At 35.7% G+C, this 14,536-nt stretch overlaps 1 protein-coding gene across 3 annotated transcripts in view; it reads left to right on the top strand.

Moving 5' to 3' along the window:
* CNTN5 (contactin 5) overlaps nucleotides 1-14,536 on the top strand; it is a 1,141,798-nt gene that overhangs the window by 1,081,840 nt on the left and 45,422 nt on the right. For all 3 annotated transcript variants that reach the window (XM_070490393.1, XM_070490391.1, XM_070490392.1), the window contains 2 exons: nucleotides 10,113-10,183; nucleotides 12,282-12,516. In XM_070490393.1, the coding sequence (XP_070346494.1) occupies nucleotides 10,113-10,183; nucleotides 12,282-12,516 (306 nt within the window). The remainder of the gene's footprint in view (nucleotides 1-10,112; nucleotides 10,184-12,281; nucleotides 12,517-14,536) is intronic.

Raw genomic sequence — 14,536 nt, 5'->3', positions numbered from 1 at the left:
GAAATCCTCTCTTTTGAAAGTGAGTTGAGGAAGGCTTGTACTGCCTACTTTATGTTTCTTGTGCTTTGGTACCACACAGGGCTAGAGCTACTAATGGTGTTGAACCAAGTGTTGAGTTTTGTGCCTGTTTTGTCAGGCAGCACAGATTAAAAGGGACACCAATATCCTGAGACGTCCTCTCAAGTGACACACTCTGCCTCTATTAAGTACATGTCCTGTATTTTAAAAAGTGATGCTGTTCTAATGGACACAGTAAACTTTGAAAATCAATGGAGCTGCTTGGAAGAGAAAAGGTCTCACATTTGGGATATTGAGTTAAAAGTTTTACATCCCTTTAAAATTCTCCTATTTACCAGAATATTCTAAATCCCAAAGCAGCTTTGCTAAAGTATTTTTACCTTAGAATTGCCCCATTCCCACACACCAAAAAAAGTTAATTTTTCTTTGCAATTTCCTCTAAGGTATATTTTTAATTTTCCTCAAGGGGATATTTTAAATTTTCCAGTTATCAAAATGCTCTTAGTGGTCAATAAATATAAGATAAATTGGTTCAGTCTGAATTCTTATTATTAGGATGTCAAAATAGTAATACAAATATATATTTTTACTTTAATGTATATTTATATTTACTTATTTTTTGTTTGTTTATTTTCTTATACATTTTAGTTGGATAGCTGGACAGGGAAATAGAGATACCTCTGTGTTTAATTTTGGAAATGTCTTACATCATCAAACCAGTATATAAATTTGGGTTTAAAAATGGAAATACTTTCTCTGTCATTTAAAAACATGACACTGAAGAAAGAGAATCACATTTTAGGAAATGAATTTGATATAAACACTATGGCAGAAACTGAAAAATATTGTTAAATTAAAAATAAATTAAATTATAGTAAAAATATTGGAAATGAATACAGCAACATCAATTCTCTCATTTAATTGGTTTAATATTCTGTAAGTTACATATTTATAACAGCAATTGTTGAAAGATAAGTGAAAAGGAGGGAAGATAGAGTTAACTCTATAACCTGTAATTTAGAAAGGTTTGGTATTCTCCGTAGTATAAAATTTCTATTATTATCAAAGCTCTTGGTATAAATCTAAATGTTTGCAGTTTATTTCAAATTATGATGAATTATAAAAATTAAATAATAAAATTATTATCTATATAAACAAAGGTTCTACCTTCTATCTCTAATTAAGAGATTGAGTTTGGGAGTTAGGCAGATCTGGATTAATGTTCTTCTCTGCCACTCACTATCAGTGAACATAGGTAAAATAGATATATTGTTTCAAGGCTCAATTTTCTCACTTATGAAATGGGCCTAATATCAATACCTGCTCCTTTGGATCATTGTATTAAATAGGATAATGCATGTAAAAGCTTAGCATAGTGCCTGGTACATGGTAAATGCTTAATATTAGCCATTTATTATTATTATCATTAATTTGAATGAGTTATTACTTTATTAATTTGAAATGTAAACAATGGTAATCACACATAGTTACTTTTTTCATATTGCAGAAATGTTTTCAGGTTAAACATAGGTTTGTCCATATAGTTGGAGCATCCAGTCTCTTGGCTTACATCTGGCTCCCCCAAAATGCTCTCGCAGTGAGAAGTCTGTGCTGCAGAGTGTACCATCAAGCCCTGCTGTTCATCCCACCTGGACTGCCTGGGAGTCAAGAGAACCTTTCAGAGCACAGTGCACTGCACAGAGCTCACCTCTCTCTAAGTCCCCTTTTCCTTCCGTGTCTAGTCTTTCCATGCTGTTTTTCTTATCTAGCGAAGTTGGAGCCTATAAGTGGATTGGGATATTGTCCCAACATCTAGCCATTTTCTTTCACTCTTATAGAATAGATAAGGCAAAAGGAGTGGAGAAAAAGAAGTGTCAAGTGAGAGACTATGCTTAAAAGAATTTGTTCCACATTCAAACAGCTTTCCCATTGCTTTGTACATTGTATTCTGTGCTGCCATTCTCTTTTGACTCTGAGATGAGAAATGTCACACCGATATTTCTGGCCACACAAGGAAAAATAATTTCTCTACATTTAAGAGGTTAATGCTCAACCATATAAGTATGAGTATCAAGTAGACAATCAGATGAAAGTCTTTCCTAGCCTTAGCACTTTCTGGGCTATATCACAGTTAGGTAACTGGTTTACTAAACAGACTGAACTCTGTAGACTTTAAACATAATGTAGTTTTTCCTCTCACCATTGTTCTCCAATATGCTCCATCTGATCTCTGGCTTCAGCCCCAACTATAACCAAGGCATTTTTAGGTACTAGGGCAGTCTCATTCTCAGGTACTAAAAAATTCCATTTTGAGCCAGCCCTGATGGTCTAGTGGTTAAAGTTCAGCATGCTCTGCTTTGGCAGCCCGGGTTCTGTTCCAGGGCACAGAACCACACCACTCGTCTGTCAGCCACGCTGTGACAGCAGTTCAGATAAAAGAACTAGAAGGACTTACAACTAAATATACAACTATGTACTGGGGCTTTGGGGAGGGGAAAAAAAACAGAGAGAAAGGAAGATTGGCAACAGATGTTAGTTTAGGTCAAATCTTTTCCACCAAAAAAAAAGAAAGAAAAATGATGCAAATGGCTTCTTTTAAAAAAAAAAAAATCCATTTTCATTTAAACAAAAGCTTTAATCTCACTCCCAATTCCGTGTTTCTTTTCGTCCATCCCAGCACAGGCTAGACCCAAGGGCTATGATCTGTCTTTTCTTTCTTCTTTCCACTTCTGTCCCTCATTTTCCAATTGCTACCCTGGGCACCTCCCAGGTCAGACAAGAAGAAGAGGGAAAACTACCTCAGTGCTGCAATCTGTGGTTCTCACATGGGTGTTGAGTGCTCCATGTGTTGGCCTTTGTCCACAGGCTGTTTCTTTCATTTGTGGAGTGCATTGGGTTCTTTGGAGACTCTCCTATCCCCTAGCAGGTAGCCTTATTGGGTATGATCCCAACACGACTTTTCACACATACCTCCCATAGTGTCCACTTGGCCTACAGTAATCATTTCACAGTCTAGTCCCGTCAAACTCTAGAAATATAGAGTGTTCTCAAGAACTGTGCTTGTCGCTGCTCTGGTGGCATAGTGTGGGCTTGGGCCATTGTACAAAATTCTGAAGCTCAGCAGCTTGTGAGCTTCAAATGTGAGACATAAGCATCTGTACTTTCTGCAACAGTTGTTTTCTCCCCCTCTCACTCAGCTTGAGAGGAAAATGACACTCTCACTTCTCTTCTATTGACAGCTGGAGGTGGAGGGAGATGCCACAGCACATCCATCTGCTAAGCTGACAACCTTCCTCCAAACGTTCCTTGTGCTAAAATCCTATGTATATAGGATGAAGGGGATAATGGGAAAGCGTCATGAAGGGTCTATTTTTTAGCAATTCTGGGGTTTTGTTTAGCCAACCTCACTTTAGCATTTGAGTTACATGAGATCCATCTGAAGTCCAGGAAAGACTCATTAATTACAATTTCTTTAGTTGTACATCATCTTCCTACTTCTGAAAGGATCTAGTTTTGTTCATGCTTTTATCTTCACAGTTCTTGTCCATGATAATTACTTAAGAAATTTCGTTGAGTTTAAAAGTTATGGAAGGAACACAATCAAATACTATTGCAATATAAGATGAGGCTGAATTTGTTTTTTCTGTGTGTATGTGGATTGGCCTCGTATATGGCATTTAATGAGGCTTTGAAGGCCAGACCAACTAGGACTCAGCCAGAATTATTTATAGGAGGCAATTAGAAAACTACAGTTGTCAGGTACTGATGTGTGCAGAGAAAAAACAAAGGCTTTGGAGTTTTTATATGTCTCCTCCAGTCAATGTTTCTAAGAAAATATTATATAGAAAATATAAAGCATTCAGCTGAAATAATTGGGAAATTCTAAAAGAAAATACTATTAAATGAACATTATAGCTTTCTTCAACCCAGTGAGTAATTTAATTATATTAAATAAAAGAAATGGTTCTCAGTAACATTAAGAGAAGGCAAAAATTATGGCAAGCAACAGACCTCTAAGACCAAAGCTCGATAATTAAGAAAAAAGAAAATAACAGCATGGCTCATATAGCAGACAGTAGTTTTAAATCATGAAACCACTTTGGTCCAGGAAGTCTTTTCTACAAAATACATATAAGATATAGATCTTTAGTTTCCAAGGCACTTTGCATGCAAAGACGGTAATTTTAACAAATGTCTTTCTAAAAGAAACCTGGCTAATTGTCAGGCATGTCCTTTTCTGATAAATAGCAAAGTGATGGAAGAACAGAAGACTGAAGCGTGAAAGATAAATGGACAATGAGAGGTTATCAACTCAGGACTAAATGTGAGACGCTCAAGTTAAACTTTTCTTATCGTCCTAGTCCGCATAATACCCTGCACCAGTCATAAATCATGAACTACTTCCCAGGCCTTGTGCTAAGCACTTGTCATTCATTGCATCATTGAATTCTCATATCAACCCTCTAAAGCAAGGAGTGTTTACCTGCATTTTGCAGATGAGAAAATAAATTAGAGAGTTTTAAAAACTTGCACAAGGTCACCTCGTAAGTCAGTGACAGAGCTGGAATTCTAACCCGGCTCTCAGACCAAAGATGATGCTTCCCGAGTTATTATCTTCCTCCACTGCTCCCTTCTTTCTCTTGCCTTTTCCTTGTCCTCTTTTTACCACATGCATCAACAAATCTCATTCAAAGATTATTTTACCCATCTTCTGCTTCTGCTTCCTTGTGGACCTGTATAAATAAGTTAAGAGAATAGGAGTTGAGGTAAACACCATTTATTGCACATACTTGCCTTCTGAGTTCTTGACTGTTGCCATTCATTAGAAGGATCATAAATCAGAGAAATCTCATATTTCTTAAAATATCCTAGCAAGCTTTTTTGCAAATCAAAAATAGTGTATTGCCTAGATTTCTAAATTAAAACAAGCTGAGCTAAAACTGAAAGCATAATCCCCATGGTACAATCAAAATAATATTACCCAGATTTCCGAAAGGATAGTCTATTTCAAATCACATGTGTACAGATTTATGCGGAACTTTTAGTGTTCATCATAGAAGCCTTCATTGCTTTCTCTTTTTCAAATTTAAGTAGATAATAACATTGTTTTTAGTTCTGTTGAGTGGATTCTGACTCCTGGCGACCCTGTGGACAGCAGAGCAAAACCCTGCCGGGTCTTTTTGCACCAACGTCGCCCCTTCAGACGCTTATATCAGACCATGCTCTGGTAGCCAGATCCTTCTCCCTAGTCTGTCTTAGTCTGGAAGCTCCACTGAAAGCTGTCCACCATGGGTGACCCTGCTAGTATTTGGAATACTGGATAGTATAACTTTCAGCGTCACAGCAACATGCAGCCGCCACACCATGGCAAACAACAGACAGTGGTGTTGTTCCCTTACTGGGACACGAACCTAGGTTGCAGAGGTGAGGGTGCCGAATCTTAACCGCTAGATCACCAGGGCTGGCTAGATAATAACATGAGGAAATAATTATAAATGACAGTTTCAAGCATTGTAATAGAAAATTATGAAAATAGCTTAAAAGGTAGGTACAATTATCGTCTCCATGAGGCAACTGAAAGACAAAGATGTTAAGAAATATTTCAGCCAGCCAGCAGGAATAATAGAGCTGGGATTCGAGCCTAGGTGTTTTTCACTTCCACAAGAACATTTACACCATCTGTGCACACCACCTTATCTATCCTTTTGGAAGAAATAAAAGCAGTATTTGAACTCTTTAGGAAACACCACTGGTATTTTTTATTTTTGAAACTCTTTAAATTTAACTCTTTGTGTAAAGTGAGTTTAAATGATAATCAGTTAACTGATATTATTTGTGTGTTACATACTTCAATTCAGCTTGGAAAAAAATGTTTTTTAAATTTTCCTCTGACTCCCACTTTTATTGTATAAGCAACTTTCCTTCCTTCTTTCCATTCTTCCTCACCTTTCTTTCCAAATCCACTGCTGGATTACCATTAAGCTCCAAAATTACATGGCCTCTCCTATATCTCTAATAAACTGTATTATTTAGTGAGCCATGTAAACATCTACTGTAATAGATATTGGAAATTTTGGGGGTAAAACAGACAGATTGGTAAATGATTTCATTCTGCCTTCTTTTGTTTAATTGAACACTAAGGAATGCTCTTAGTGTGACTGACTTTACTCAACCTACTACACGTAAAGTTCTTTGAAATTCATGCTTAAATTCATGCATGCGTAAACTAAGGTAGTACACTATATTTTGGTCACTCTGAATGTTTACAACATTTCCAATGTATAACGTGAAAAGACACAATAGTCTACATTTCAACAAGCCAGATAAGGCCTAAAACAGCTACGCATTTGCAGCTTATGGGAAAAGTATTAATTACATTATCTGTTCAGGAAAGAGCATTGCTTAGAAAGAAATTGAGAAGAATTAGAGTTTACCCCATTAACCATGCATGTAAACTTGATTCTCTAAGCTAATAAACTCATGACATTTATCAGTAGCCAATTGAGGGGAAAAAAGAGTCTGACTGCTTAATTCTAAATCAGGTTTTCATTAATTATACTGAAAATATATTTGATTTTTAAGTAAATGTGTATTTCTCCGAACTCAGTGAAAGCATTTATTAGATGTTTGATTACACTAATTTTATGCTTCTAATGAGAATTATAGAACTTTTACACCAGAAAGGCTCTGAAAGATTAAGTCAAATCCCTACATATCATGAATATGTTTTTTAATATATAAAAAGATATAATTAAAATCAGTGGACTCCGAAGTGTTGACTGCAGAGATAACAATTGTGTGCCACCAACTCGAAAAGGAAATGAATAAGCATGGCTTCCACTAATCATCTTAGGAAATTTAAGCCAATTGAAATCAGAGTATCCAGTTCAAACACTGTGATCCTGACAACAAAACACAATGCCTGAGCTGTGGCTATTAAAGCCTGAAGTTTTCTTTTTTGTTTGTTTGTTTTTCCAGTTTTATTGAGATACGATTGACACATAACATTGTATTAGCTTAAGGTGTGCAACATAATGATTTGATATATGTATCTATTGCAAAATGATTGCCATTAAGTTCAGTTATCCATCATCTCACATAGTTATAATTATTTTCCCTAGTAATGAGGACTTTTAAATCTACTCTCTCAGTAACTTTCAAATATACAATACAGTATTGTTAACTACAGTCACCATGCTGTACATTAGATCCTCAGAAATAAGATATATTTACCTTTGTACCTTTTGACCATCTTTACTCATTTCCCCCAACCCCCATCCTCCAACTCTGGCAACCACCAATCTGTTATATGTTTCTATGAATTCCTTTTTTTAGATCCCACATATAAGTGAGATCATAGAGTATTTGTCTTTGTCTGGTGGGTATTTCACTTAACATAATGCCCTCAAGTTTCATCCATGTTGTCACAAATGGCAGAATTTTCCTCTTTTTTTTTGACTGAATAATATTCCATTGTACTTGTGTATCTATCTATTCTTCCATCAATGGATGAATTGTTTCCGTGTCTTTAAAGCCTTAAGTTTTCCATTGGTAGTTATTATTATATTTGTAAAACTTTGTTTATTTAAGAATGGTTGGTGCTTATACACATATACTATTAAAACACAATGAACTGTAATATCTCTTTGTGTGTTACTTATTATGCACTAAAATTGGAGGTAGAGTGAGAAAAGGAGGAACTTATTTCTTTATATTATGTTGAATATGAGCTGTCTTCTCTTGAAAAGAAAGTAGCAACAAAAGGAAAACTTAAACACTGATTTCAAATAATAAAAGAAATTTTACAGAATCTGGGTCATTTATGGATAATTCAACATGGAAATTATCCACATAGAAACAAATCAAATCATAGAAAGTCTGTTTTACTTTCTTGGTTCCTCAAAGTGGAAATTTTCACTCAATTTTTAACTCAAAAAGTCAAAACTTTTGAAAAATCTAAATATGTTTTCTGAAAAATAAGAGCATTAATGGACTATGGAACAATACTATCAAAGCTTCAGAAGGAAGATTTGACTTCAAATAGTCACTTGTACTTTATTCTACTCATCTTTTAAATGACCCTCAAGAGATGCTCACTAGAGAGCCTACAGCCTGCTCTCCAACTCTAAGCTAGAGGTTCCAAGCATTCTCTTTCTAGATGATGTTGAAGGCTGCATAAAATAGAAAAGGATCTTCAATACATATTGTTTCTGCAAAATCTATGATCATAGAGTATCCTCAAAGAAGAGGATTCAAAATCCTGAATTTAGGGTATGAACTTAGTAATTCCAATGTAATAGAAGAAGTAGGTGGCTCTGGTAGATACTACTCATAATGTTATTTAACTGTTAGTTGTCAGAGATGAATGTGAAGCATGTGTGTTTGTGTGTGTGTGTGTACACTTTTTTTTTTACAAACAAATGGTACTAAGAGAAGTCATTGTGGCATAATATCAATAAATTAACTTGCTTCCACTACTTATTTGGTCATGCATTGGTGATCATAATATTTAGAACTCTGCCTTTAGCCACTGGGGGAATATCTGGAACCTTATATCCCTACCCTTTTACACACTCAGTTAAATCAGCTCCCCTCCTATGTATCTTACTCACACCATAGACCACAAAGTTAATTTAGAACTGATACCATATAACAGTGGTTTTGAGACATGATGTTAAGACATACTGGTATGTTGCAGCTCATTATATGTAGAATAACTGTGACTATTAATAAAAAACTCAAGCTAATAAATAATTTTCTTCCTATTCTTATAAATGAGGATATATTCAGAGTTATTGCTCCAATCCCCTCATTTTTTCTCAGTTGACTTCCTTGTAATTTCTTGAAGGAGAGACAAATGGGTATCCAATTCCATGTATTTCTAGGAAGTGCATGAGAGTGAACTCTACATATGAATAATCTTTAGTATGCATGTAGCTGTAAAAGAAGAAAGATTGGTAGCTAGTGCTGTATATATCCTTCTGCATGTTCACGAGCAAGACAAGAACTCATGTTCATGGAGAAAAGTGTGCAAGGACGCTGAAATTTGGGCCCAGGCAAATAAAGGTGACTTATTTCAATGGAGCCAATTATATATTCACAGACTTTTCTCTCCCACCTCCCTGGTCCAAGGAGAATTTTTTTTTTTCCTTTCTAGTGGAATATAAATTCTGCATCAGTTTTCCTGGTATATAAAATATCGTGTGAATATCTACCAGTAATTAATAGTCTTTCATCTAAGTAGGTAATATATGAGAGTGAATTTATTGTTTATGAGTATATCAATATCGTTTAAAAACTGTATGCTGGGATATAAAGGCATGCTGAAGTGTAAAATTGCTAATACAAGCTCATAGACTGGAAAATGATTTCTTTTAATAGTTTTCTTCATTTAACAGTTATTCATTTGAAAATGTTCCCTTCCAGCTACAGATTTTGTGGTTTAGTGCAGTGAAGGGGAAATTTATTCCTTTGACACATTTATTCTTTTGATAGTTATTCATTTGAAAAAGTTTCACTGGGTGCCTATATATTTTGCAGTTTGAAGAGAGATTCATTCTTGATAGTTTCCTTGAGGTTTATTTATTCATTTAGGTTCTCATTCCATGGAACTGTTGCTAAGATTTCTCTAAACTGGAACTTCCTGGGGGTTCTGGTAAAGCAGGAATGCCAGTGTCAACCTGGAGATTTCCCAGGGGCTTTGCAAGCCCTGAGAACATGGAAAAGAGTCACATCATTAAAAAGATGGAGACAATTTGCAGGACAAAATTTAACTGACCAATAGTAGATATCCTTAGCTATAGTGTTAATTATGATTTAGACGTTACTATCCCAGCGCACTTACAGGAAGACTAGTTTGGTCATGCAGTATGTGACCATGAAAAATATATATCAAATTCTCCCACACAGATTTAAAAGTAGAATATCTGTCACAAACATTTTGTCTTAATATTGAATATGACCGCTCTAACTTCAAACAAACTTTGATTTGTTTATTGCAGGATTTTACCCAACCTGAGTAGGGTTATGATGTGAGGACACTTCAATTACACATCTGCTTATTGTCCTCACTCTTGGCCCATTTTTATCCACAGTTCCAAAGACAGCACCCACCAATGTAAGTGGAAGAAGTGGAAGAAGGCATGAGTTAGTCATCGCCTGGGAGGTAAGAAAACCTTTAATCAGATGGCAGAACTTGTTGTTTCCATAGAAAATAAGATACACATTTAGTATCTGTACTTGGAACAGAGAGATTGAGTAATTTCTGTTTAAAGGAGATTAAGAAACACTTTGAGATGCATTACTCAGATAAATACTGCAAACAGGAACCTTTCTCATCTTCATACCAGGTCCCAGTTGACTTTTCTCCAAGTCGAAGATATTTCTTCCTGTCATATAGGCTGTCTCAGAATAAAATTTGAATAATTAAAACCCATCCTCTCACAAATTATTTCAGATTCTTTTTGGCTTAGTTTGATATTTTATTATTTCACAATTAAGTAGCACCTTTGACTTATCTGGAGGCTAAAGCCACTGGGGAGGAAGGAATTGACCAACTGACCACCACTGAATCTGTGACATACTGCCTGGGTTATCTAACCTAGCTTAGACAGCAGTCATATTAGTGGGGTTAATTTTCCCTGTTTTACAAATAGTGACATTGAGGCACAGTTTAAGCACTTTTCCTGATAAGCAGGAGAATTGGAACTTTGACTGCAAAACTTGTGTTCTTTTGTCTCCCTAACCATATGATCTCCAAAGTTTCTTCTGTCAAAGGAAACGGGTCGAGGGAGAGGGTGTGTGATGGGTATATTTAATTTCTATGAAGCCACTTTCTTTTTTTGATGTTAAATTACCTTAATATCAAATATAGCTATGTAGCCCACAGAATTATATCATAGAATAAGGAAATGAAAATCTCTATGGGAGAAAACTGAACAAATCCCTAACAGTCTCTAAGAGCAAAGATAAAGTGTACAGAAAAACTTCTTTTCCCAGTAAGGAATTTTCCATGAACACATCCTCTGTCTTGTTCTTCTGTCCATTCCTGTCTTCTTCAATAAAACATTACATCTTGTTTTTGATTTTTGCCGAGGTATTAACTTCCCAATACCTGACCTTCACTGAGATCAGATCTCTTTAAATGGAGTTGCCTTTCTTATCAGCTGTGTGTCTTAGTCACCTCAGGCCGCTATAACAAAAATACCATAAACTGGGTGGCTTATAAATGACAGAAATTTATTTCTCACAGTTCTAGAGGCTGGAAGGCTAAGATCAAGGTCCTGGCGATTCAGGTCTGGTGAGGGCCTGCTTCCTGCTTCACAGATGGCCATCTTTGCCCGTAGCAGAGGGGCGGGAGAGCTCTCTGGAGTCTCTTTTATAAGGACATTAATCTCATTCATGAAGGCTCTGCCCTCATAACCAAATTGCCTACCAAAGGCCCATCTCCTAATACCATCACATTGGGGTTAGGATTTCACCACATGAACTTGGGTGGGATACAAACGTTCAGTCTACAGGACTTCGATATAATAGGTTTTGTCTCTTTTCCTCCACTCAATATACAGTTTTTCCTCAAATCAAAGCTCAAAAGAAAGAAAATTAACAAATATTTATTGGGTATCTACTATGCATCGAGCACTGTGCTAGTCAGTAACTGGTCAATCACAATCACTTGTTCTGTGTGCAATTGATGCCCATTTAACAGATTTAAATGAAGCCATATAATACAAGAAATTTCTTGAATAAATACTATATTACCATATTTTCATGTTGGTAAAGCACAAAAGCAACTGAAAAAAATCATGGAGGAGTGGTCTTACATTACCATTTCGTAGATTTTCTTTGCAAAGGGCTCTGCAGAGCATTATCAGTGACAAGATTTTCCTGACCACCAGACCATATGACAGTTTTCCCCAAGATGTTCAATTCTGGTGTGGAATCCAAGGACCTTTGTTTCATATGCATGGTTAATTGGAGCAAATTCATTTCACTTCAAGGAGTTTTCTAATACTCTTGATACTTTTCTTAAATACAAACTGATATCATTTTACTTTTAATCTTTGACCTTTTAAATCTTTTTAAGTTTCCAAAGACTGCCAAGTTGATTGTGCTATGTTGGCTTTTAATGTGTTGGAAATTCTAAGATTTGAGAGTCTCCTTTTCTCTAGTTATCCATAATTTTCAAAAATTTAAAGATTTGGAAGAAGTGCTTTTTTTAATCCGTTATTTTTCTGATAATTAATTGCATTTTTCTTCTTTAGCCAGTATCTGAAGAGTTTCAGAATGGAGAAGGCTTTGGCTATATTGTGGCTTTCAGGCCCAATGGAACACGTGGCTGGAAGGAAAAAATGGTGACATCCTCTGAGGCTTCAAAATTCATTTATCGAGATGAAAGCGTTCCTCCTCTTACTCCCTTTGAAGTGAAGGTCGGCGTTTACAACAATAAAGGGGATGGACCTTTTAGTCAGATCGTGGTCATCTGTTCAGCTGAAGGAGGTCAGTTTCTTTATCCCTATTATTTTTATTCAATATTTTAACATTTTACTTAATTGTTATATGAATGACATATTATTGAATAATGAGACATTATTGTCTTTGTTATATGAATGAGACATATATTAGAAAATACAGGTAGCCAAAAGAGAAAATAGAACTCACCCACAGTCCCACTATGTCTTTTAGATGCATTTTTCCAAATAAATTTTTTATTTAAAAAATTGACCCTTCCATATATGTTGCTTTATGTTCTTGACTCCCTAACAATATATGCAAGTATTTTTTCAGTGATAATAATACTAGTAATGCCTATAGTGTATTCTATTCTCTAGATAGACAGTTAACCAACCCTTTTTGGTTTGACATCCAGATAATTTTATATTTTAACCCAGTAAATTTAAATTTATGTGAAATAAATTTAAGTAAAAACTCCATTTACATGACCAATAAATATTTATTTTTAACTTCATGCACTAAACATCGTACTGAAAAATAAGTATTTGACAGGGCTTTCTTTTGGAAGCTTTTCACACATAACATCATGAAATCCTTAAGACAATTTTGTCTAATAGGCATTATTAGCCTCATTGTAGAGAAAGAGAAATAAAAGTTCAGAAAAGTTAAGGAACTTGCTAAAGGTTACACAACTTATAATTGAGAGTTAAATCCAGGTTCTAATTATTAAATCCTTGATTTTTTTTAATAGCATGCTGTCTTCATACGCATAACCTTATTTAAGTCTCAATATAAAACAACTAGGGAGCCAGCATTGATTGCTTAGTGGTTAAAGTTTGGCACATTCCACTGAGGTGGCCTGGGCGTGGAACCGCGCTGCTCGTCTGTCAGTAACCATGCTGTGGCAGTGGCTCATATAGAAGAACTAGAAGGATTTACAACTAGAATATACAACTAAGTACTGAGGCTTTGGGGAAGAAAAAAAAAACTACCAAGTAGGCAGAACCTAGTAAGCAGTATACCATTTTACAGATGAGTAAACTGTAAAGCTGTGACTTATTCATGCTTACGGTAAATCAGTGGTAGTGTTGAAGTGCAAACTCAGCTTCCTACATCAAAATCCCTGGTTCTTTCAAATTTTAATATAAAAATGCAATTTCCTGAGTGAGAGAAAGCATGATAGATCTAACTCTGAAAGTTAGCTTTTCCTCTTAGTCCTGCTTCTACTCAAGTGCAGACTTTTGATTGGCCCTGCTAACAAAACCATGCCTTGCAGTCCCTAAATCTGACAGATGACTGAGAAAATGTTCCACCAAAGACAGGACTCATTTGACTTCCCAAATAAGCATTGTCAATATAAACTGACCCTTTTACTTCCTTTGTGCCCACGTGTGTGATTTGAATAACTGGAGAGAATCATTCATCTTTTGGGTACTGTGAGTCTCATGGGGGGAGATAAATAATGTCATTTGCATATTGAAGCACAAAGGTAGTATTTGATTTATGTAAGATGCAGTTTTTCAACACGTTGCCTTGTATTTTTATAATATAGAGCCAAATTTTGAAGCAGAAGCAGAAAGTTTATCCTAGTATAAGATTGAGCAGGAAGGAGTCCCCCCCCCCCCAGTGGCATGGAGTTTAAGTTTGTGCATTCCACTTCAGCTGCCAGGGGTTCATGGGTTTGGACCCTGGGCGTGGACCTACACACCCATTCATCAAGCCATGCTGTAGTGGCATCCTACATACAAAATAGAGGAAGATTGGCATAGATGTTAGCTCAGTGACAATCTTCCTGATGCAAAAAGAGGAAGATTGGCAACAGTTTGCTCAGGACCAATCTTCCTCACCAAAAAAAAAAAAAAAAAAAGGAAGAAAGAAAGAAAAGATAAAGAATGACCAGGAAAGTGAAGAATCAACTAATAAAAAGGAGTCATAGTTGTTCTGATAAGGTATTCATGAACTTAGCATCTCAAGTTTCTGATGTGTTTTCAGATATAACCAGAGTACCGTATTACTTATGTTAATCCTTCAACCAAATATGAGGGTAGAATCTCAAGCCCCAATC

The sequence above is a fragment of the Equus asinus genome, chromosome 20 (genome assembly GCF_041296235.1).
Source record: "Equus asinus isolate D_3611 breed Donkey chromosome 20, EquAss-T2T_v2, whole genome shotgun sequence".
Lineage (NCBI taxonomy): Eukaryota > Metazoa > Chordata > Mammalia > Perissodactyla > Equidae > Equus > Equus asinus.
This window is presented reverse-complemented; position numbering and strand designations above follow the sequence as displayed.